Source organism: Glycine max, chromosome 11, assembly GCF_000004515.6.
Source record: "Glycine max cultivar Williams 82 chromosome 11, Glycine_max_v4.0, whole genome shotgun sequence".
NCBI lineage: Eukaryota > Viridiplantae > Streptophyta > Magnoliopsida > Fabales > Fabaceae > Glycine > Glycine max.
Window position 1 is genome coordinate 9,603,098 of NC_038247.2, and position 25,306 is coordinate 9,628,403.

At 31.9% G+C, this 25,306-nt stretch overlaps 3 protein-coding genes and 1 pseudogene across 3 annotated transcripts; 3 read left to right on the top strand and 1 right to left on the bottom strand.

Annotated features, from left to right (window-relative positions):
- Positions 1-5,246: 5,246 nt before the first annotated feature.
- On the top strand, positions 5,247-10,282 carry LOC100814674 (probable transcription factor PosF21). Its single transcript, XM_003538993.5, has 5 exons — positions 5,247-5,407; positions 5,502-6,066; positions 8,479-8,611; positions 8,816-8,900; positions 9,625-10,282. The coding sequence occupies exons 2-5, from the start codon at positions 5,519-5,521 to the stop codon at positions 10,014-10,016; spliced, it is 1,158 nt and encodes a 385-aa protein (XP_003539041.1). The 5' UTR covers positions 5,247-5,407; positions 5,502-5,518; the 3' UTR covers positions 10,017-10,282.
- A 2,109-nt stretch (positions 10,283-12,391) lies between these two features.
- On the top strand, positions 12,392-15,671 carry LOC102667848 (protein FAR-RED IMPAIRED RESPONSE 1). Its single transcript, XM_006590871.3, has 2 exons — positions 12,392-12,661; positions 13,356-15,671. The coding sequence occupies exon 2, from the start codon at positions 13,383-13,385 to the stop codon at positions 15,408-15,410; it is 2,028 nt and encodes a 675-aa protein (XP_006590934.1). The 5' UTR covers positions 12,392-12,661; positions 13,356-13,382; the 3' UTR covers positions 15,411-15,671.
- A 4,575-nt stretch (positions 15,672-20,246) lies between these two features.
- On the top strand, positions 20,247-22,824 carry LOC100815198 (protein ENHANCED DISEASE RESISTANCE 2-like; annotated as a pseudogene).
- Positions 22,825-23,725: 901 nt separating this feature from the next.
- On the bottom strand, positions 23,726-25,306 carry LOC100778645 (RHOMBOID-like protein 13). Its single transcript, NM_001317583.2, has one exon. The coding sequence runs from the start codon at positions 24,861-24,863 to the stop codon at positions 24,048-24,050; it is 816 nt and encodes a 271-aa protein (NP_001304512.2). The 5' UTR covers positions 24,864-25,306; the 3' UTR covers positions 23,726-24,047.

Here is a 25,306-nt window from a genome sequence, read left to right on the forward strand (position 1 = left end):
GTAATTAAATTAAAAACAGAAGTTATGAAACATAAGTTATGGTACTCTCATGGATTTCATTTTCGTCCTCAATGTATTAATAAAAAAAGAAAAGAGAAGAATATAAATAACTATAATAAATGGGTGAATTATTCAAATTACTATTAAAATTGTTTAACTTATTTTAACAACATTGTACGTTATATTTATCTATAGAAAATATTTTAAATTGATACATAAATTATTAATAAATAGTATCAAATTTAATATATGAATATTTTATAATAAAGGAATTCTACTCTACATTTTAAAAAATAATTATTTTTAAAATATAGTTTTTAATTTTTAAATTAACACTACATTTTCTCTTATTTTATTAGTTTTTTATATTTCTAAATAAATCCGTGTATATTATTTTAAAAATAGTATTTTCAAATTTTAAATTAATACTACATTAACTCTTATTTCTCTCTGTTTCTATTTAATAATTATACAAAAGATAACATTATATTACTTAATAATTGTTTTGAAAATTAGTAAATCATATTGTTATTATTATTAAAATTTTAAATTTGTTGTTGTTATTATTGTTATATATTATTATTATTATTTTTATTATTAAAATTTGAATTTATAAAAACAAAAAGTTATATAGTAATTAAAATTATATATTAATGTTAGATTACATTGAATTATATATCAATGGTTATTATAAAGTTAAAGTTTTGATCTCTGATGACTGGTTATATAATTAAATCAAATCGGCCACTGTCATAAAGTTAAAATTTTAATCTGACAATTACAAAAAAGTTTAAAGTGAAATTTACATATAGATAAATATGTAACATTTTCTACTTAAAGCCTCTCCAAGTATTAGTTAGGCTGGTAGGCTTTAACACCCCATATACAGTAGTGTAACATGGAAACATTTGAGATGTAACAGAGTGTAAACTCTTGTAAAGTCCTTGTGTTATATCTCTTCTAAAACTTATGGCCCAGGAGGAAGATTAGTTATAGCTTGGGATTAATTCGTACTAACACCATAGTAAAAAAGAAATTAAATTTAAAAAATTTAATCAATAAAGTTCATCACAATTAGTAAATGAATGGGGAAATCTTACTTTCAACAAAAATGAAAAAAAAAAAGAAAGAGAAAGAGAGAGGGTGTGGGTTTCCTTTTAAAGAAATATCATTCAAAGTCGATAATATCAGTATCACTTAGCTTTATACATCACCTCTTTCAATAATCTTTTCTTGATATTCAATTTTAGTGACTTAATATTTTTTTTTCTTGATATTTAGCATTGTCATCATTATCATTTAAAATAACACCAAATAGGCTCAGTACATTTATAGAGGCATGTAAGCTAGTCTAATCTGATAATAGGCATGATTCTCCTCTTTAAGATAATTCTTCACATTTTTTCCATTTACATGCACATCATATTCCTCCTTTGATGTGGCAATGCTTTTGAACAATTTCCATGTGGCTAGTGATCGAATTTGGGCAACTTCAAAGGTGGAGAGGTGGTGTTTTCTTTTTTTATTGACTATGATATTGATACGAGTTGTTTTAGTTGAAACTACAAAAAAAAAAATTATCAGTGAGCACACACAAGATGAGTATTCCCTTCCTAACATAATTTGTTTTATACTAAAAGATCAAATGGGATTTGAAATTTGGACCAATTAATTAAGGGGACTTCAAGTATTCATGTGTCTATAAGTTATGAATTAGAGTTTTACAATTTGAAAATCATTGGGTAATTCTTTTGCATTGACATTCATCTAATGTTGCTTTCAAAGTTGAAATCTTTATATAAGCAACAAGATTCCATTAGTTAGCAATAAAAGGAAAATTTTCAACAGTAAAAGGAAGAAACAAAAAAAGACAATTACAAGACTATCGTAGAAACAAATCAATAATATAAGCATCTAGCAATTTTAAATTTGAAGCAGGAGACAATCATAAACTAAAGCAATAACTATATCAAGCATACCCTCACTCATAAATTCTTAGTGGAAACAAAAAATAATTTTTAATATTTTTACAAAAGTAAAACATCACAAGGTACTACAAAATATATAGTATCATGATAAAAGAAATCTAAAGTATTTAACCTTTTATAAATTACAGTTGTCTTCTACCAATTTTCATATTTTGAAAATGTTCTATGATTTTTTCATTATCAATACTAATTTAGTGTGTGAAATATAACACACTTTATTAAAATAATCAACACTAAAACACCATTAATCATGATTTTTTTATATCAAAAATACATTAAAAGGGATTTTTAAATTGATTTTGTAGAAATAATTTGGTTAATCGAATTAATTTTATAAAATAATGTACTTATTTTTTTTTGAACTAGTTTGGACAAAAACCAATTCAATTTAGTTTCAGTTATAATCTAGTTCAATCCGAATTGATTTTTTTTACACGCTAATGTGATCTCAAGAGTAAAAGATTGATTTTCAAATTAGTAGACATATCAATAACATTGAAGAAGCACGATCCTTGGCACAGTGATAGATTTAAAAATTTGAAATTGTGGAGGCAATATAATACACCCGTGCACACATGCTTATCCACCCACACACACACAACTCCATGCACGTGCACACTTTTATGTTTACATAATCATTTAGACTAAATGAAACTTTTGATTAATTATATTTTAGTGTTTTTTTTTTTTGTTTTTGCATTAAGTTTTAAAAATTTTATTTTGGTCATTTATGTTTTTAAAATATATCATTTTGGTTATTTATTTGATTTTTTGTTTGAGACGTTAACCTTATGTTAACATTTAAATTTTGAAATGATAAATTTAATATAGTGATGATTAAAAACTATCATTATCTTTATTTTATTTTAAAAATTATAAATCTTTGTAAACAAAAAAATGTGTTTTGTCTTCTACTCCTACCAATTGCTGGTCTCAAAGAACTCCACTTTGCAGGCGAGAGGGTATGAAGGAATGTAACCATACATCATCTTTCCCCTCATTGGCTGTAGAGGCTAAGAAGGATGAATGAGCATTTGAAAGAGAAGAGACAATAATGGGATAAAGTTATGAAAGATAATGACATTTTTTAGTTCACGATAAATTAATGAATTTTATGTTTTTTATTTGATAAATTAGCGAATTTTATTTTGGTTTTGATTATTAACAAATGAAAAAATATTATTAGGAACCAAACACAAAATTCACTAATTTATTAGATACTACAAAAAGTATCAAAGACCAAAAACTAAATTGTTATTTTATTAGAGACTAATCACAAAACAAAAAATTATTAGGAATCAAGCACAAAAATCAAATATTTGTTAAGGAAAAAACATAATTAAGCCTTATATAAAAGATAAAATAGGTCCTTTTAAAAAAATATAAAATAGATAATATTTTATGAATGGTTAATGATCCATTCATTTATTACTTTTTTAAAAACTCAACCTATTCTTCAATGAATGCTTAATGAATTAGAATTAATCCAACTTAATAATTAAAGAATTTAAGGACACTTGTTTTTACCAATGTCAACCACAATTTTTTTGGCAAACATCAACTAAGGTTTTTTTAGCCAATGTCGTCTAGAGGTTTTTTAGTCGACATCAGCTAAGGTTTTTAGCCAATATTGGTCTAAACTATTTTTTAGTCGATTGAGACTATTTTTTTAGCCGATATCAACCTAGTTTATCTTTCAATCAATGTTGACTAGATTTTTTTTTACTGACGTTAGTCAATTTTTTTTTATTAATATCATCCTGAAAAATAGTCCTAGTAGATTTCGGTTGAAAAATAGTCCTTACTAACATCGAATAAAGAAAACCTGATCAAGTTCGAATGAAAAAAAAAACTTGACCAGCATCAACCAAAAAATACATTTAATTGATGTCAGCCAAAAAATAATCTTGACCGGTAGTCAAAAAATATCTTTAAACAACTTTCAACAAAAAAAAAATCTTGAATGACATTGACAAAAAATAATATCAATTGAAAAACATCACTGATTGAGTGGTGATTTGTGTGTGTGTGGGGTCATGGCAGTGGTTTGAAATGTACTTAATATTTAATATGCAATGTTTTTTTTAAGCAGTTTACAATATAATGTTAGTTGTTAAAGTAAAAGAATGTCAGAGAATTGGATCCATCTGCCTTTGTTCTCGAAAGTGAATGTATTACTATTATTCTAGTTCTAGTATTAGTATAAAAAAAGAAAACAAAGTGAATGTATTGTATTTATTCTCCATAGCAAACAAAAGTGCGCCGCAAAAGGTTTTCTTTTTCTGCTTTTAATAAATATTTTTACCATTGCTTACAAAGTCGTGTTGTGTATTAAGAAGATACTTTCTCAGATATGTTGCCTTCTGATTCTGAACATAATGTTCAATTTTTTTGCTGCTGTTCTTTTTTCCAAAAATACTAAGAGAGAAAAGAATTTCATTTGTTTGATCTCTATCATAAGAGAAGAAAACTAGATACAAAATTTGTCACTTTAAAATTTAATAGGTAGAGAAAATAAATTATAGCAAAAAATATTATCACGCATAACACAATAATGTTTTTTTTTGGTAAAATGCACAATAATTTTTTGAACCATATCCATACTATGATGATAATATAAATAAATGTTAAGAGTGGTTATTTAATTTAAAAGGAACATTTAAGAAGAGTGCCCTTCGCATGAAGAAATACTTAACATTTTCTATTTAATTATTAAAATGAATAATCATATAGATACTAATAGTACATATTAGAGCACTGAATAAAACATATATTTAACATTAAATAGTGATTCTTATCAACAAGAATAACAAATTTTTATTACACTTTGTACAATTTTGTTTTTATTTTTTCTTTACTTTCAAGTGATTTAGTATACATCTCTCTCTTTTATATATATATAATTTTTCTAATAATAATAAATACTTATTAACTTTTATTTAATATTATTTCAAAGTCATAAAATATTAACCAAAAAAATCATGTCTCTTAAGCAAGTGATGAAATGTTTAAATTGACTTTTAAATATGAAATAAATTATGTTAATATTATATTATGTGTGCTCACATTTCTAGATGAAAATTATTCATAGAAACTACTTCATGAATATGATGATGAGAAAAAAACATTAAATGTATTTAAAGTTTAATAAACATATTCAAATATTTTCTATTTTTAAGCCATTACATTTATTAACAAATAATAGCATTATATAATTTCTTAGGTTGGACTAAATTAAGAATAATATTACAGGAATGGTGTGCAGTGGTGGGGTGTGTTAAGTCAGAAAGAACCTATAAAATCTGATCCATTTTGTGTGTTGGATTAGTGGAGGCATGTGAAACGGCAAAGCAAAGGTCGCAGCTGCTGCTGAATCTGGTTTAACGCAACGCAACATTCTCCATCAAATCAAATCAAAGGTACTACAAATCTACAATCCAATAATCCTTTCTTCCTTTCAGCTTATCAATCATGAATGAATGAAATTGAATTGAATTGAATTTTGCATTTCAGTTCCAGATTTGGTGGCAATGGATAATAGGGACAACAAATCGCCTCCTCCTCTCCCACCTTCTTCTTCCCGTTACGTGAAATCGGAACAACAAGCTTCATTATCAGCATCGTCGTCGTTCAGCCACGACGACATAAGCGGAATGCCGGAGAATCCACCGAAGAACAGAGGGCACAGGCGCGCCCATTCGGAGATTATAACCCTACCCGACGACCTCACCTTCGACGTTGATCTCCCCGATGACAACGACTTGCTTTCCATCTACCTTCAATTCGATCAACTCGATTCCTCTCCACTTCCTCTTCCTCCTCCACCTCAACACAACAGCATTGCTAATAATAATAATAATAATAATAATAAGAATAATAATAATAATAATGAAAGGCCTACTAGGGTTCGACACCAACACAGCCTCTCCATGGATGGCTCCATCCACCCGGATATGCTGCTCTCCGCTACCGCTGCCGCTGCCGATGATGTCTCCGGTGGTGGCATCGACACCAAAAAGGCTATGTCTGCTGACAAGCTTGCTGAGCTTGCCTTAGTTGATCCCAAGCGGGCTAAAAGGTACCCTACTGCCGTGTAAATAATTGTGTTGCCTTAATTGAAAAGCAATCCTCCTTGCTGCCGATCTATATGTTAGACTATTGATATGATAGAGTAATTAGTTGCTAGTTGTTACAATTTATGCATGATTTTGCTTCATTTCTCGGTCGTAATAGTTGTGGTGGTGACATATCTCTTGTGATTGTGCTGATTGGCATGGATGGTGTTGTAGGGTCATTGTGTTTGGCACTTGGACTGCAAAATTTCATCCTATATTGGCTTGTTTCTGTTTTGGGCAGATTTGGCTCGCCTAATTGAGCATAATCTGGTCCTCGAGACAGAGATTAGATACATGCTTGAAATAGGTGTTACTGAAATTTAAATTTGGTCGTTATAAATGCCTTCTAAACATGTTCATCGGGTGTCCGCGTGTGTAAGCGATACTTCGACATTAATTGTAGGCTAAATCAATAAAAGTTGTTGCAGGGTACTACTTTGTCTTTAGTTATAATATCATTAGCATGCATACAAATTTTGACATTAGAGAAATTTTAACGGTTTTTCGTGGACTTATCTTTACGGTTTGAAAGCATTTGAACATACATTGGCCTGCCTTAGGATCAATAATTGCCATAGACAAAGACATGTGATGTTCTATTTTTGGAGATATAAGGTTGGTCCAGTGATTGGAGAAGGGTGAAGGAAGAAGGGAGGGGGCCGGTTGCGGGTTCGAATCCCCCCAACTAACATTTCTAACAAAAACTAACAAACTAACATTTGCTGATAAAAAAAATGTGTTATTTTCTTGGTTATTAATTAATTTTTTAATGCTTACTGTGCATTTCTTGGAAATTCCACATAATATTTCTCTTCATTATAAATTGAAATTATTCTATTGGTATGTGTTTGTTGTTTGTTGATATTAGTTCAAGTTCTTTTGATTTAGCATGTTAAGCAATTGTCAGATATGGAGAATTCCTCTTCTTCAAATTCTACCCAGTCGACAGACTCCACATCCTGTAGGGATCACTATATGCATGTAGTCTCCAATTCATTGCATAAACATTGCCTCACTTCAATAATTCTGGCAAAGGCTTCAGCTTTGGGGCAGAATTAGGTTCAGAAGCAATGTTGAAGTAGGAATGACAAAATAAGGATTTTGTGCATTAATATGGTTTTGGAAGTTCTGGTACCGTTACTTTTTGAAAAAATCATGGGGCTTGGTTATTCTGTTCTCAGTTCCGTTTTCTACCGTTGCACTTTTTTGTCCGCCTTGCATGGGATTGTTGATGTATTTTGTGGAATAAATTGCTTGTATGAAATGCCCTTCTAAGCAGGAACAGGAATCATCTATCCACCTTCTTATTCTAGTAAATCAACATTTCAGCTTGTATATATATGTGGAATCTCTGTATTCCTAGTCCGTTGGACACACTTGCCCCTTTTTGTTCGCACTTACATTTTAAAATCGGAGGGTGTACTGTTCATCTCTATACTTTATTTAAAAATACTTGCCACCAGTGTTATCACATAACCGTCATGGCGCTGCCATAACGACGTTTTGTTCCTGTAATATAACGGTGGACCCCGCAATCTGTTGTCCGTTATTTGGCATTTTATAGCATCGTACGCCAATATCAATATGGTGCCCCTGCCATGACTGACGCTGTGGTGGGTTTCCCCCTCTTTTTCTTCAAAATTTCAGGCTTGGGTCGGCCCATTTGTAACTACCCAACATATATCCCTTTCTCATTTTTTTGCATTCAAACCACCTTTCTGTTTCTCCCATTCGACTCTCCCATTGAAGCCAACCCTAGCGATCCCTGTGGGAACCATGAACCCAATGCAGGGTTTTTTTTTTATTTTTTCTTCCTCAACTGTTTTTCGCTCCTCTTTTCAAATGTTCTTCGTCTGGTATTTTGTTTATGTTGGTGCTCTGTGTTTTTTGAAATTTCAGATTTTCAAATATGTGCTTTAATAATTTCAGAATGTGTCTTTCAAGGAGGGGATGAAGATGAGGATGATTAGTTTTATAATTTTTGATTGTATCTTTAATATTGACTCTTTGTTAGTTGCTATTTATCCTTTTTGCTGGTTTTTTATTAACTATGTTTATGACTTTATGTGATGACAATCATGGAATTATGAATGTTATGAATTTTAGTTTGTCATTATGTTGTTTTTAATACATACTATATATATATATATATTTGTGTGTGTGTGTGATTTTTCGGTTTCTTTTTCCAGTTTTTATATAAATATATTTTTCTTTTGTCCGCCACGCCATCTTCCATATTGATATGGCGCATGGCAGTGCTCACCACCATCCGCCGTAAATGCTATTGATAACCTACCACTGATTTTTTTATTAAAAGTAAAAAAACCTTTCCATTGTGACTAATGCTCTGCTGCATTGTGTGATGTGTGTGATAGGATATGGGCAAATAGACAGTCTGCTGCAAGATCAAAAGAAAGGAAGATGCGTTACATTTCCGAGCTTGAAAGGAAAGTGCAGACATTGCAAACTGAAGCAACTTCCTTGTCTGCACAATTGACTCTCTTGCAGGTATTTCCTTAACTCACCATTTTAATCTTATGCTGTATACTTTCTGCTCTATAATGTTCAACTTCTGTGAACTTCAGACGGCTGTTTAAATGTGTTTGACATTCCATCCTCTTAGTGGTCTACTAATGCCACTATGTCTCCTGACTGAAAAGCAAATGGTGGGGATTATATTATAATCAATGTATTTTTGTCTCTTATGAGCAGAGAGATACAACTGGAATGACTGCTGAGAACAGTGAGTTGAAGTTGCGGTTGCAAACCATGGAGCAACAGGTCCACTTGCAAGATGGTAAACTCATGCTGTTATAAACGTTTGAGGCTATTGCTCTACCTTTTTCTTCTCCTATCTTTCTAATTTTAAAATAAAAATAAAATTGGTAGACCACTGTATGCCATGACTTGTGACCTTTGTTGATACATATAATTTTACCTTGATGAGACAATGATTTGATCAACTTTCTTTGTTTCTGGAAAGGGGGAGGTGGTTGCTCGATAGCATGTGTAATGATTGGTAGGTAATGAGCTGTGTGAAAACAGTGGTTAAATTGAATAGAACTTCAATTTATTTCAAAAATAGGAAAGGAAAATATAAAACTGATTATGGTATATTTTTTATATTTTGTAATTTGCTATTTGGAAATTACAATTTAAGTTGATAAACTGATATAGAGTATTTTGTTTTACCTTTATATTTAAAAGTTTGTGCATTCCTTTTATAACATTTGTAAGACTGCCCTTAAAACTAATACATTTGTCTTAGATAAAGTCAACTCCCAAGTGTAAAAAGATGGCTGCAAAATTTTGTTGGTAGACTGGTTGGCTTTTTGGGTGCATTTGAAACATAATCTTCTACTTGGAAATGCAATTTCATGATTCTGTTTTGAATATATGTGCATGGAGAGTTTGTCTGGATTGAATTGATAAAATTCAAATTTACCTGTCAATGGAGACTTCGTCCTGATTTTAGTTCCTCGGTCAAAGAACTAATTCAGTGTTTTTTCTACCACCTACAGCATTAAATGATGCATTAAAAGAAGAAATTCAGCATTTGAAAGCACTGACTGGACAAGTTATGCCAAATGGAGGACCGGTAAATTTTGCTTCATTTGGTGGGGGGCAACAATTCTATCCCAACAATCAGGCTATGCACACTCTTTTAGCTGCACAAAAGTTTCAACAACTCCAAATTCATTCCCAAAAGCAGCATCAACTTCAGCAGCAACAGCAATTTCAGCAACAACAGCAATTTCAGCAGCTGCAACAGCTGCAACTGCAGCAGCAACAACAACTGCAACTGCAGCAGCAGCAACAACAGCAGCAGCAGCAACAACAGCAGCAGCAGCAGCAGCAGCAGCAGCAGCAGCAACTGCAACTGCAGCAGCAGCAGCAGCAACAGGAACAGTAATATCAACAAATGGGGGACATGAATAGGGAGGGGACACACCTCATCAAATGTACTTCAGCGGCAGAGGATTTTAGAGACTACAAATTGCTTTCTCTTCATCACTTTACCCTTGTGTTTAGAGTTTGTTTAGGTCACAGTCATTATATTTCTTATTCATGAAACGGTACAGATAGTCCTAGTTAGAGATTGAGAATTATGCATTGGATCTTGGCTATGTAAAATTCTTTGGCACCTTTGGTTATGAATATGCGGGGCGGATTTATGTTTGTTAAGTCTTACAATTGCTTTTGCCTATGGCTATGCCTGCATAAGTGGTCTGTTTAGATTAAAAATCACGTTGTCTCGCAATTTCCACCGGAATTGCCATATGTACTCCTAAACTAGGATACCAACGAAACACCTGGGGTGTTTAGTAGAGGGGGTTTCCTTTTAAGTTTCTCTTAGGTTGTTAATGTTAAATTTCTATATTTGCTATGACAATTTTAAAAATTATTCTCAGAAATTCACATGCTCATCAATTATTTTTATTAAAGTCATGTTAGTTAGTTTTAACTTTTTTATTAAAGTCATGTTAGTTAGTTTTAACTTTTTTATTAGCTGAAAAATTTATTTGATTGTTTGATAAATAATTTTTTTTAAACCTTAAGTAATATTTTTCAAAATGCTGGCTTTTAACTTTTTATATTTTTATTTTACTTTTATCTTTGATATATTTATTTATTTTTCTTGTTATCTTTTTAAAATAAATCATGATATTATTATTTTTTTGTCATTTTACATTTTTAACTATTTCAATAATTAATTTTATCAAATACTTTTAATTTAATAATATAACTTTTTAGCCTTCAATGATCAGCTTTTAGTTACTAGCTCATTTTTAAGCTTCTAGCTAGTTTTAATAAAACTTTCCCATGAGAGGGCGTGGGAATTCAAATTCTCATAAAGAGGAAAAGCTTTTTTAATAATTATGTCTCTCATTTCCAAAAATATTTTACACATACCAAACATTTATAATATTTGGAAAAAAAATGATTACACCAAAGTATAATTACTAGGAAACATGATTTTAAGGGATGAAAAAAAAATCTCTAGATCAAATACCCCTTCATTGCAAATAAGTTTAGGGTGCATTATACCTGTATCTTTAAATTTAAAGAAATTTTATATGAAAATAAAGTAAAGAGAATAAAAAATCTTATTGGAAATATTTTTTTTATTGCAAATAAATTTACACTATTAATAATGATATTTTTATTATATTAAGTATTTTTCTTAAGAAATAATTTTTTAAAAAAATTGGAAAGGAAGGTATTAAAATTAGGGTATATTATCTTTATCCATATAATGTGCTAAAATTTAAAAAGTTCAATTCACTATAAGATTAATTAATAATCTTAAAATTCAGATTATCTTAAAAGGAAAAATATATTTATTTTGATATATAATATTAAGATTGGAAATTTGAATTAAATTAAATTTAAACAATATTATTTTAAAGGAATAAAATTATAATTAAAATGTTTAAATGTTTGCTGCAAGAAATGTCACATAAATAAATGTGGAGGCAGATAGTTTTCTAAAACACTTTCATTTAAAAATAGATATTTGGCTTTACAATTTAAAGGTGAATTTGTATTTCTGAATGAATTTATTATTCGGGCTGAAAAATCTAAATACATTGTTTTCAATGTCTTTTATACATTTATAAGATGTATTTGATGTTTTAATAGACATTTGATGTGTCAATTAAGTTATTAAGTTATTCAATTTATAAAGTTAAAAAGTTGTTTAAACAAAAAATAAATAATAAACGTGAAAATTAATTAAATAAAGTATATTATGGAAATCAGTTTTCTTAATATAAGGTTTTTTTCTTCTGATCGAGTATATGATTACAAAGGAGTTTGTAAAGGGAGTCTACAATCATAAGTGGGTTGTCCCCACTCCCCTCCTAATAATAATTTTTCCATATATATGAGTTAAGATTTAAACTCCTAACCACATGTTTAAGGATTTCAAGCTCCAACCACTTAAACTAACTATTGGTGGTCCTCATATAATCCCTCCAATCCTTTTTAATTGTTGGATTTTTAGACAATATTTGTTCCTATTTACGTGTTGTTTGTAAAGTTCAAAATCATATTAATTAATCTATCAATTATACTCTTATTTATTTTCTTATCTTTAATTAATTTATATACGTATATTTATTGTAGAATGAAAAAAATGAATAAAATAAAAAAATTATAACTATTTTATTAGATTTTTTTTATTATATTACTTGATTTCTATAAAATAATCTTAAAAGGAAGAGAATAACAGTGAGCTGAGGAGAATGAACATCGAGTCTCCTTTAATTTAAGAAAACAGCCCAATCTAATTTATAGGCTAAACTAAACAGACCCAATTAACCTTTATTATTTGCAGCTACATTGATTCACAAATCCAAGTCGTAGAATGTACTACGAGGCAACTATCTGCTGTTTCTGTTTTCTTTGTTATTGGATTTTATGTTAGCCTTTTTGCTTGCGACTCCCTCTGACGTTGTTGCTCCAGAAGAAACCAACAGAACACCACTCCACAGAAAGTTCATTCCATTGGTGATTGGGACTCCTCCTCCGCCTTCCCTTTGTTTCACATCGAACGTAGGTTTTGTCATTCCAGTTCCATGCTTATTATTTCTTTCTAATCATAGAAATTCATTTAATTATTATGGCAGCTCCCCACCCCCCACCACCACCCAAAAAAAAATCCCAAATGCTCCTTGTTTGTTTGATAAAATGTCTTGTACTAGCTGCTTTTGCTCTTGGGTGTTTCCAATTTCTTAAAGATTGGAAATTTCCCCACTTCAACTTGGAGAAAAAAGTGTGTGGCTAATGCTATTAAATATTGTCTTTGTGGGTTTGATTGACTGAATTCCTCTTTGGCCAACCTGTGTAGTGTGCTTTAAATTCCTAAATGTGAAGAAAAAAAAACAAAAGATACTGAATGGTGAATACTGTTTTCTTACTCACTGATGGTGGTTCATGCAAGAGCCTATGTTGATATCGGATAAAGTTTTAGTATTTATTTGTTGATGTTATACAGATGAACTATTGGATCTTGTGTGTTAAATTCATGAAAAATAAACTGATGGAAGCTGAGGCTAAGAGTATACATTGTTTTATGTTAGAATTATTGTCTTTTGTGTGTTGTTTTCCTATTTCACTGATAAGTTCTTTATATTTTGATGAAATGTTATGCTTTGAGATGGTAAATTAGGTAGAAAGAGTTTATTTGTGCTGCTATAGCATTTGATATCGTTTCAAATTTCTAGTAAGATGAAAAGGGCTTGTGCAGGTTTTTTGGGTTTAAAAGCTGGCCTTCATGGAGGACAGAAATAACCATGATGAATGTTGGGAAAGCAACAGTGTAGACAATGGTGCTGAATCCATGGAAGAAGTAGATGAACTAGACGTAATTATGCATGATAACATGAATGGGGGTTTTGAACCTTGCGAGCCAGCATCAGGGATGTCATTTCCTTCCAAGGAAGCTGTTAAATCATTTTATAGGCAGTATGCTTCTAGAATGGGATTTGGTTCCAAAGTAAGAAACTCAAAAAAAGGACGTGATGGAAAGTTACACTATTTTATATTAACATGTTCACGAGAGGGAACTCGTGTGCCAAACACTTTGAAGACATTGCCCACAATCAAGAATAATTGTGAAGCCAAAATTACAGTTTCCTTCAAAGATGGACTGTGGTACATAATGAAAGCAGTACTTGACCACTCCCATGAACTTAGCCCTACAAAGGCAATGATGCTCCGAGTAAACAAAAACACTAGCATGCATGTGAACAGAACAATAGAAATCAATCATGAAGCAAAGGCAGTGATGAACAAGACCATCCAATCTCTTGCTTGTGACGTGGGAGGGTACAGAAATTTATCATTTGTTGAAGGAGATGTGAAAAATCATGTTCTGAAGGAAAGACATACAATTGGTAAGGAAGGTGATGGTAAGGCTCTAAGGAGCTATTTTTTAAGGATGCAGGAGCAAAATTGTAATTTCTTCTACGATATAGACTTGGATGATTTTTTTCGTGTGAAAAATGTATTTTGGGCTGATGCAAGAAGTAGGGCAACATACGATTCATTTGGGGATGTGGTTACTTTTGACACAACATATCTAACAAAAAAGTATGACATGCCATTTGTTTCATTTGTTGGCGTTAATCATCATGGACAACATGTTTTATTGGGATGTGCTCTACTCTCTAGTGAAGACACAGAGTCATTTGTGTGGCTGTTTGAATCCTGGCTTCGTTGCATGTCAGGCAATCCTCCAAAAGGTATAGTGACTGAGCAAAGCAAAGCAATCCAAAAAGCAATTCAGCTAGTCTTTCCAACAACCCAACATAGGTGGTGCTTATGGCATGTAATGAAAAAAATCCCCGAGAAGTTGAAAACAAACACTGAATACAATAAGAATATAAAGAGTGCCATGAGAAGTGTAGTTTATGATACCTTCACAGAAGCTGAATTTGAAGATCAATGGAGTCATTTCATAAAAGGATTCAACCTACAAGACAATGAATGGTTGAGTGAGTTGTACAACGAACGAAGTAGATGGGTTCCAATTTTCTTAAAGAAGGATTTTTGGGCAGGAATGTCTACCACTCAACAAGGTGAAAACGTACATCCTTTCTTTGATGGATATATCAACTCAACAACATCTTTGCAACAGTTTGTCCAACTGTATGATATTGCTCTCTATGGCAAGGTAGAAAAAGAATTTGAAGCTGATTTACGATCATTCAGCACTACTATTCATTGTGGGTCAAATTCAATGATTGAAAAGCAATTCCAATCTGCTTATACCCATGCAAAATTTAATGAGGTGCAAGCTGAATTTAGAGCAAAAATTAATTGTTCTGTATCCCTTAGGGATGTGGAAGGTAGCATTTGTACTTATGATGTGTTGGAGGACATAATAGTTGAAGGACAACCAAAGGAAGCTATTTTTGAGGTAGTATTTCATCGTGACAATCATGATTTTAGCTGCAAATGTTTATTGTTTGAGTTTAGAGGTATTATGTGTAGACATTCGCTCATTGTATTTGCACAAGAAAGGGTGAAACAAGTGCCGTCAAAGTATATCTTGCAAAGATGGACCAAAAATATAAAACGGAGACATTCATGTACTAGGAGTAGTTATGATTTGATACAATTGAAGCCACAAATGCAAAGGTATGACAATTTATGCAAGGACTTTAATGAGATTGCAGAACTTGCTGCTGAGTTTGAGGGTGTTTCCCATTTCCTCCAAAATAGCTTGCATGATTTGAAAAGGAAGGTGCAATCCATGGCTCTATCCACTCACCGGCCTTCTTCATTCTTACATAAATAGGGAGAAGCAAAAGAAAGACCCAACAACCAGGTAAAGTCACTCTGCTGCCTTGGCTATTCCTTTAAACTTGCTTCTAGGTGAAAAGGGAGAAGAGGGATGGAAGGGAAAGTAAAGGGGATTGAGGGAAAGAATAATATTCATCTTAGTTGTTTTCCTGAGTTCGAATTTTTGCTTTTTGGTTGATGTGGATCACCACCTTAGACGGCATATGTATATTATTGGTATTCAAATATCATGTGAATATAATTTTAGATGTCCAAAGACTTTCCCTCTTCTAATCTTACTGCTAGTGTGCAACTGTAGATTTTTGTATAATCTAGTCAAATAAAATGATTTTCACTTTTGAACCATGTGGATGTGCTTGAAAATGCTATCTTGAGTATGTAATATTTAACCACAAAATTGAAACCCCCCTCCTATGTGATCTGAAAATTTTATCTAAAGTAATCAGTTCTGTTTTGTGCTATAATATCAGCTGATTCTGCAATTAGCAACATACCTGTTTTTGAATAGATGGATATGTAAGAATTTATTCAAAGTTTGAAAAAGCCTTTTAGAACCCAAACTGGAGTAAATTGGAAATACATATGCTGAACATACAATGTATATAAACTTTTTTGAGCAGGTCTGCAGGATGGGATGGAAGAAAATCTAGATTTTTTTTATCAAATAACAACGGTATCGTTTTTTTTTTTATCGACAAATGTTAATTGTTAGTTTGTTAATTTTGGTTTGCAAATAAAGCTGTTTGGGAAAATTAGACTTTGGTAATGAGTTCAAATCTACCTACATATATAGGAGTTCATGGATTGGGTTTCAAATTTACACCTGTACCCCATTTCGTTTTTGCAATTCTTCCTTTCCCACCCTTTTCTATGCTCTTCTCTACTTGTTTGTTACGAGAGTTTGAATACATTCCATCCACACAAGCTTCTACGTACTACAGAAGCCTGACTTTGGATCCATCTCCCCCGGTTTTCTTCCCAGTATTAATTATTACTGTTCTCAACCATATAAGCAAGTGACAAAACTTGTATTTTTATACCATTTTTTGACGTGTCTGTTTGTGCTAGCTTATTCAAAAGGACATTTAGGTAAAGAAAATGAGAAAAAAAATGATATGAACTTCTCCGTAAACTCAAATTAACTTATGTATAAGGTAATTTGTAGAAGTTCTCATGAAATTTAGAACTTGTAATGATGTTACTCGTACTTATTTAAGTCACGGTAAGAGCAGAATGAATGCACGCATATTATAAGTTTAAAACCACTCAATGTTGAAAGAGAATAACACTGAGCTGATGAGTAGTAAAGGCATGGGAGTCTACGAAGTCATTTAATAATCAATATTGTTGTTACACTCACTTATGCAAGTTGTCATAATAATATTTTTTTAAGTTAAATTACTTATTTTGTCCTTATAGTTTTATGATTTTTATATTTTTAGTCCGTATAGTTTGAAAGTGATTTTTTAGTCTCTATAGTTTACATTTTAATTCTTTTTTAGTTTCTATAGTTTAAAAGTGTTCTTTTTAGTCTTTATAGTTTGTATTTTAATTATTTTTTAGTCTTTAGGTTGAAAGTGATATTTTTAGTTCCTATAATTTGTATTTTAATTATATTTTAGTCTTTATTACAAAAAAATATATAAAAATAATTAGCTACAAATTAATTATAAATTATTAACTATTTTTTATTACAAATTATCTTGCGATAAATTAGTTATGAATTATTTAATAATATTTTTTAGTTAATTATAATTAATAATATTACTCATATTTTGATGGTAAGGACTAAAATAGAATTAAAATATAAAATATATGAACTAAAAAAATTATTTTCAAATTATAAGGATTAAAAGAAAATTAAAATACAAATAATAAAAACTAAAAAATCACTTTCAAACTACAGATACTAAAATTAAATTATATGAATTAAAAAATCATTTTTAAATTATAGAAACTAAAAAAATAAAAATTATGAAATGAGTAATTTAACCTATTTTTTTTATGCACTTATATATTTAACTTTGGATTCATGTTAGGATAGGTTAGTATAATAATCTTTGTATGGTACACAAATTTTTTTAGTCCTTGAATACATCTCAACCTCATGGTGATATGACGCAACCTCCGCACCATTTTTTTTCTTCTTTTTCCGTCTTCCTTCCCCTCTTTCCCTCTCTCTTATGTGTTTTACAATATAAGACATGTCCCCAACGTCTGTAATAACAAAAGAGCTTCACCAATCGCAAAAAGAGAGGAAAAAAGCATAAACTGCATTATTGTGAGTTTGTGATGAGAACATACTTTTTTCTCTTCCAATTTGTTTGGAAAGACTTGGAACCGGTTGGCCCCTTCATCTGATGTTAGAACTGCTCTTGACCATTTTAGCTGCTGAAACACTTCCTCTATTGGAATCGGTTCCTGGGGGACAAGGTTAATTTTAATGCTTGTTATTTTCTCATAGTACTTCACAACATGCACAAACATGCGTCTTATAAATTACATGTAGCACACTCATTTTGCTCCCTCACTCAATCACTTAATGGTTAAGGTATTCATTTCTTTGAGAGAGAAAAAAATATCACTGAAAACCCAATTACAATAACCAAGCCTTCGTAAGTTAGAAATTCATAAGTTTCCACTAACTACTAACGAAGTTGTCCTAATATCACATACCCCTCTTCCAAAAAACCAGCAGATTATTATTTATTTTTTTAATTAAGAACGAATTTATCATACTTTAGTCTCTAATATAATATTCCTAACAAATTAACCGTATCACCATGTGGTTTAATAGTAGACAACCATAGCCTGAGCCTTTAACTTGTTAAACAAATGAGATGTATAAATTAATTTTAATTTATGAGAGAAAATTAATTCATTTTAGTTTGTTACTTTCTTTCTTTTCCTATACAACAACAACCACGCCTTATCCCACTAGGTGGGGTCGGCTACATGGATCAACTTCCGCCATAATGTTCTATCAAGTACCATACTTCTATCCAAACCATTGAGTTCGAAGTCCTTTTTGATAACCTCTCTTATAGTCTTTTTGGATCTTCCTCTGCCTTGAAGTGTTTGTCTTCTCTCCATCTCGTCTACTCTCCTCACTACAGAGTCTACCGGTCTTCTCTCTACATGTCCAAACCACCTAAGTCTATTTTCCACCATCTTCTTTTCCTATAAATAGCCTAAATCATATATAAACTACATTTATCGTGAAAATTGAGAATGGCTTTGGAGTATAATTTACTGAGCCAAACCAAAGCTGCCTGGCAGTAGTTTCTTATTTGCAAACGCATTCTGTGACTTGTGTTGGAAAGAACTCTTAGGACACAAACAATGCTTTCGAGCATAGTCGAGTTTAAGTCTCATATTTTTGTTGGCTTACACGTGCATATAATAATAATAATAATAAAATTTTTTAACATTAAACACATGAATAGAAAGTTATTTCAACTTTCAAGTTAAGTTGCGGGCTCGTACAAAAAATGTTAAAGGTTTTATTTTCTTAATAATAAAAAAAAGTCTAGTCTATGCCCCTTGGGTGCTTATCGATTATCCTTCGAAGCCAGCAACTTAATTTTCCCAAATATAAAAAAATAGAAAGAAAAAAATAGTTAAATAATAATAAAAAAGTTTGCAAAACTTAATTGAAAAAAAAAAAAGAAAAAGAGAAAGCTTTTCCTTCTGAGGTACTTCCTGATCTTGATTTCTGAAGCAAGCATATCGTAAATTCACATCACAAAACCCTAATTCCAGATCTCAATTGTGATATAATTAGTTTCTGCAGAAGCTCCTCATTGGATTGCTCACAAATCCTCTGCATTTTACGCGAACAAGTTTGCATGGCTATGTATCTGAATTTGGAATATGCGTACACGTACATGATTCATATTATACGTATTCATTCCCTGCATGATCGAAAAAGTCTCATCATTGGTTTCACTTTGTTGATAAACCAGCCAATTACGTATTGGTGTGCATATTATATAAGCTAATGACATAATCTATTGCTGAATTGCCATATTTTGTTAAATAAATCATACCCAGGGGTGCTGCTGAAGCATATGAAGTTATAAACGTGGGTTCTTTAGAGATTGCACTTATAACTTGAGTTCATGTTTACTCTACTTTCTTCCATAGGGGTCTACATGATTTCTAGAATTGTTTTATTCACAAATTCTAGTCAAGTATAAGATATATGTCATGATCATAAAAATAGCCTAATTCAATCATTGTTATCAAGGGGATGATGACAATGGAAATATGGAAACAGTGTGATAATCAACACCTTCCTCGTTTTATATATAGAAAATAGACTCTGTTTGCATTGAAGATGGCAAGTAATTAAATTGCACCAAGAAAAGTTAAATATGGAGTGACATGATTAATACATAACTTTGTCCCTTAAACATATATAGTCAGGGGTTTGATCCCCAAACCCATGTATATAAAAAAAATATCTGTTGGGATGAGTTAGCTCCTTAAATAGATATGGGATTCTAACTCTCAGTCAAAAGATACTTTGGTTCACTAAAAATGTTAAGGCCCTAAGGGGTTATTAAAGTTCAATTTATTCCACATACAAGTTTGAAGTAAAAAAGTGATTGTGAACGATGTCCAGTTAGGTAATTGAAAGCATTCAGGGAGTTCCATTATGTCTGTCCGTTGGTGCTAAGCTTTCTAGGTGACCTACTTCTATGTTTATAGGTCATAAGCCAATTTTGGAATGAATATTTATTTTCTCTATGCATGTATTTGGTAAAATCTTGTGCAGTTTTAGATGACTGCTGGCATATACATGCACCATATTACCTTTTATTTATGTTGTTGCCAATTCTTTTTCGTCCCTGTAAGTTTATATTGTGTTTTACTTGGAAACAGTAAAACATTATGGAGGGCCCTGAGAATCCAAAGAAATCAGAATGGATAGATAGAATAAGATCTGAAGGATCCATTCCACATTTCCACTCCTTGATCCAGATAACTGTTCAAATGGTTGGGCATCACCTCCTGGAGCTGCATTCAAGGTTAGAGGTCCTGAGTATTTAACAACAAAAGCTAAGATTCCTGCTGGTGATTATCTGCTCAATCCTCTTGGATTTGATTGGATTAAAAGTTCAGTAAAAATGGGTGAGATATTGAAGCATTCGAATAGCCAAGTTAGGAAGGTCATTGATAATGAGTTTCCAGCTGGTGACAAACCTTTTGTCTGGGCCTTCAATATTCAACTCCCAACCAAGGATAACTACAGTGCGGTGGCATATTTTACAAACAAAGAGCCTATTACTGAGGGGTCTCTAATGGATAATTTCTTGAAAGGTGATGATGCTTTCAGAAACTCAAGGCTTAAGATGATTGCCAACATTGTCAATGGTCCTTGGATTTTGAGAAAAGCGGTTGGATAGCAGGCGATATGCATAATTGGACGCGCCCTTTCCTGTAAATACTGTGTGGCAGAGAATTTCGTAGAAGAAGTAGATATTGATATTGGATCTTCCATGGTAGCAGCTGCTATAGTTCATTTGGCATTTGGTTATGTGACAACTTTGACTGTTGATCTGGCTTTCCTTATTGAGAGCCAAACTGAATCAGATTTTCCAGAAAATCTCTTAGGTGCATTCAGATTTTCTAACCTCAATCCTGCTTCAGCTAGACAAATTGATCCATCATCCGTTTTGAGCACTGGTGGTTTACAAAAATCTTTATCTAAAAGATTGTGGAAGTCAATAGGGCAGATTCTTCTTCCTGGTTCTAAAGAGGATGACTCTACTTCTGGCTCACAAAATACTAAAACTGTAGATCACAAAAACGTCCGAGTGACTTCAAGAAATGGTGAGTTTTTGGAATTTTTGTGATCAACTTTTAGTATGATTATAGATGCTTTGGAAATTAAACTAACCTTCAAAGTATTCTCTTTAGATTTAGGACTTGTGCTTCTCAATTGCCTGCAAACCCGCTTTTTTTTTTTTTTGTTATTGTTTCTCTTAATGAAGAGCGGTGGACGGGGAAGTGGTCATTCTGATCAATATCCACGAGAACACAGTTTTATTTTGCCTGACTATATTTTAAGCAGTAAATGCAACTAGTTTTTAGATGTGCCTCCAACCATTAGCCCATTACTTTCCTCTTTTTTGGTTCAACCATACCTGAAAGAAATGGAAACCAATCCTGTTTCTGATTCTCTTATTAATTTTCTTGTAAAAGGAGAAAGTATTTATTGTGAAAACCATAGGAGAAAGTAAAAAAGTCACGAGTAGCACAATTTTATGCATTCTAATAAAAAAAATTCTCTTTTTAGTTCCTTAACCGATACACTTAGGCACTGGTTAGCATTTGCCTTTATTAAATATTATGATGTTTCTTGTTAAGCTTGTTGCACAAAAACAGTCAGCATTGTGTCTGTGTTACTAATCTTGATTATAGCATTTTGTCTTTGTTTTCTTTCTAAATTTACATCTATGACTTCCACTCTAAAGTGAATCACGTCAAAAGAGCTTGAGCATAATAAGTTGTGATAAATTGGTTCAAAAGAACGGGTCAATAGGTTCACCTTGACTATATTTTCTCTATGTCAATAATTGTTTTGTATTATGGTTTTGTCTACAGATATACAGGAGGAATTGAAGGGAAAGGAAAGTCCATTTCAGGTGGTTATTGTTTTAACAATTTATTTTAGCCTTAGAGGTCAAGGCATTCTTCGCAAGACTTAATGCCCGTGACAACTAAAAATTAGAATAGCCTTATTTTTTTATACCTGGTTATTAACTTATTACTTACATCTTTGTTACTAGTAATTTATTTTTGTAGATTTTACGTATGTATAGTTGACAAATTAGAATTTATTTGCAAAGTGAAATGACAATATATGTTGTTATCTGATTATTCCTTGTTTATTGAAATTTAGATGTCCTAAAGTATTTTAGCTAAATGTATTTTCTTTAGTAATTCATTCTATTAGTTCAAATATTTTTACTCTTAACAATTCAGTTATATTTGACACCTAAAATCAAGGTGAAAAGCGGAACTCTGCAACTCTGCAATTCAGTAGGTTCCAGTTGATGCAATTTTTATCCAGTTGAAAGGCAGGGAGATGCCATGAGGAAGCACAGAGTAACAGAAAAATGTGCAATTAGCAATCTTATTTTGTTATCACTGGATCGGCTTATCTTTCAATTACTTATTATTGGACGTGATATTCTCTGCTCATATATTCCTCACTTTCAGTTTGAGCATCTTTTACTCCAAGCAAAACCTAAATCGCATCTTTCATGTATATATGCCTAAATAAATAATCTACCATCTGAAACTTTATTGACTTAGACAATATCCCCCAATTGATTTGAGCAGCAAAGTAATTTCAAAATCCAGAGAAATGTGAGTTTTGATGCCAGATCAATTAACTGCTATTTTAGCACCTATTTGTTGAATTGTAAAATTAATTCTCACACTTTATAATGAAAATACACTATTGAATGTAAATCTATGATTCAATATTGATTTGAACACATCACAATTACGTTCAATAGTTCAAAATTAATCATGTTCAAATCAATTCTATCTAATTTCGAAAAAAGCAAAGTCCTTAATCTCCATGCTAGCTTGATACTTTTCTTGAAAGGCAAATCGCAGAATGCCAAGCATCATAATATATTGGGGCTTTCCAAAACTCAATCAAACAGCCAAGACGACTTTAACCATTCAACTAAAAAGTCACATACGTACACACACCCGAATAATGAAGTTAGTTAATTTTGAAAGTAAATTTTCATTAAAAACAAAAAAACACTGCCCTTTATGCAAGACTGTAAAGTTAGATAGGACAATCATAGAAGCTCAGTGTGAATGTACAGTGGTTTAGAGTAAATACTCAAATTAGTCCTTCAAAGATTCAAGAGACCTCAAGTTGGTCCTGCTAAAACATCAATTTGGTACCTTAATATTAAAATTAACACCAATTTAGTTTATCAATATATCTTTGGATACCAGTTTGATTCCTAAATTGAGGCTTGTTTTACACTACGAAGAACCATAGTAATATCCAAATCTTTAGAGGACTACCAATTTGATAATTTATTCAATGATAATCACTTGATATAACAACATCAACAATAACCTACGCATGTAAACGAAAATGCACTAGCCGGTTAACTGACTATATAAAGATGAATATTAAATTCTCCAACATATAAACTGCTCTCCTACAACCAAAGCAGATCGTTCAGTGATATAAATAAGTCAATAACCAAACCAGGCTGTGTAGAATCAACTTCAATTCCATAAATTTTGACACTAATTTCTATTTATCTAGTTTAAGGGTAATGATATATCTTAATATGATTGTATTGTTCATGAGCACAATAGATTCAGATTCTAGCACACAAATTAAACAAAAAGGCAAAAAGTAGCAGCAAATTTTCAACGAGCAGTGTATCACTTCAACAAATGGAGATATACAACATCAGAGAACATTCATTATCACATAACTAGAGATGCAAACTCTGAAAAGGGATATTGCTAAAGCTTTAAACAAATTCTATATTGGAAGAATTAGAATCACATTGCTATCAATATTGAGTGTGTCAAGGCAACATCTGATATCACAAGATATATCAATTTAACTTTAACATTAGACAATTTCAACATTTCCATTTGGCAATGCACTCATCTGCAGTGTTCTGCCACTGTTTGATGCCAAAAACCGCACAGAGGGTAAGGAAGGATCCGTAACAGATTCAATCTCAAGAAAGTTTAGGTCAACCGCGCCAGATCTCTTCAAACTCAAAACAAAGACAAGTGCAATCCATCCCAACAAGGAAAGTGCCCAGTAATTGCTCATCCCATGAATCAAACCCCATGCTATAGCATATCCAACAACAATCCCCGATAAATGGCCAAGAAAACTCGCCTGAGGAACAATGATCGAAGTGAAGATAAGTGATTCAAACGGTGCAAAACTGATAGGAAGAGAAAGAAACCCAAAGAGATCCAACTTGGAAGATGGTTGCTTCACAGAAAGAATTGTCATCCACCCAAAAACAACACAGGAATACCCAACAGCCGTCACTCGGCGAAAATACTCAAGCTTGAACCTTTCAATCAACAAATGATACATTGCGAGAACCAGCACTCCTGATAGAACAACCAACACAAGTGTGTATTGCAAGTAGTACTCAACACCAAGACCCAAGTGACCAAGCTGCTCTACCACCCCAAGACTCCAAAGTGCACTCATATTAAAAACAAGATGAATAACACTAATATGAGAAAAAGCAGAAGTAATTATCCTCCAATGATGCCCTTCTAGAGCAGTCTCATAACTGAGACCCACATGTGAATACCCAATATTTTTCTTCTGTATGTAGAACCAAATCATGCTACATATGCCTATGATGCAACTTGTGGCAGGTTTTTCCAAGATCTCATAAAACAAAGGCTTCCCCATTTCTCAAAACCCCCTTCTAAATGCTACAATCAAACAACACAGCACAGTCTATTCAATCCAACGCTCCCAAATTCAAGGGTTTTTTTTTCTTTCAATTCTCTGGAAATCTCAGAAATTAACGAGACCCACCAAATGAAAAATTGTGCATGGGTTCCCAAACACAGAACATAAACTTTTCTCAAGGGATTGCAAGAGAACAAAGCCAGAAAGGTAGTGTCTTTAACTTGAGGGAGTTCACGAACAACGCTGAAGAAGTTCAATTGTATGAAATAATAATCGTGGGGTTCTTTCTATTCAGATTCAATAAATGGGTTTTGTGATGAGATCAATGAAGAATCGGGGTTGAGAAGAATGCTCACCTTGATTGAGGTACTAGAGACAGACGATTCGAGTATTTGGAAGAATGCTCGCTTGCGTTTTCTGAAGCAAGTGCATATTTAACT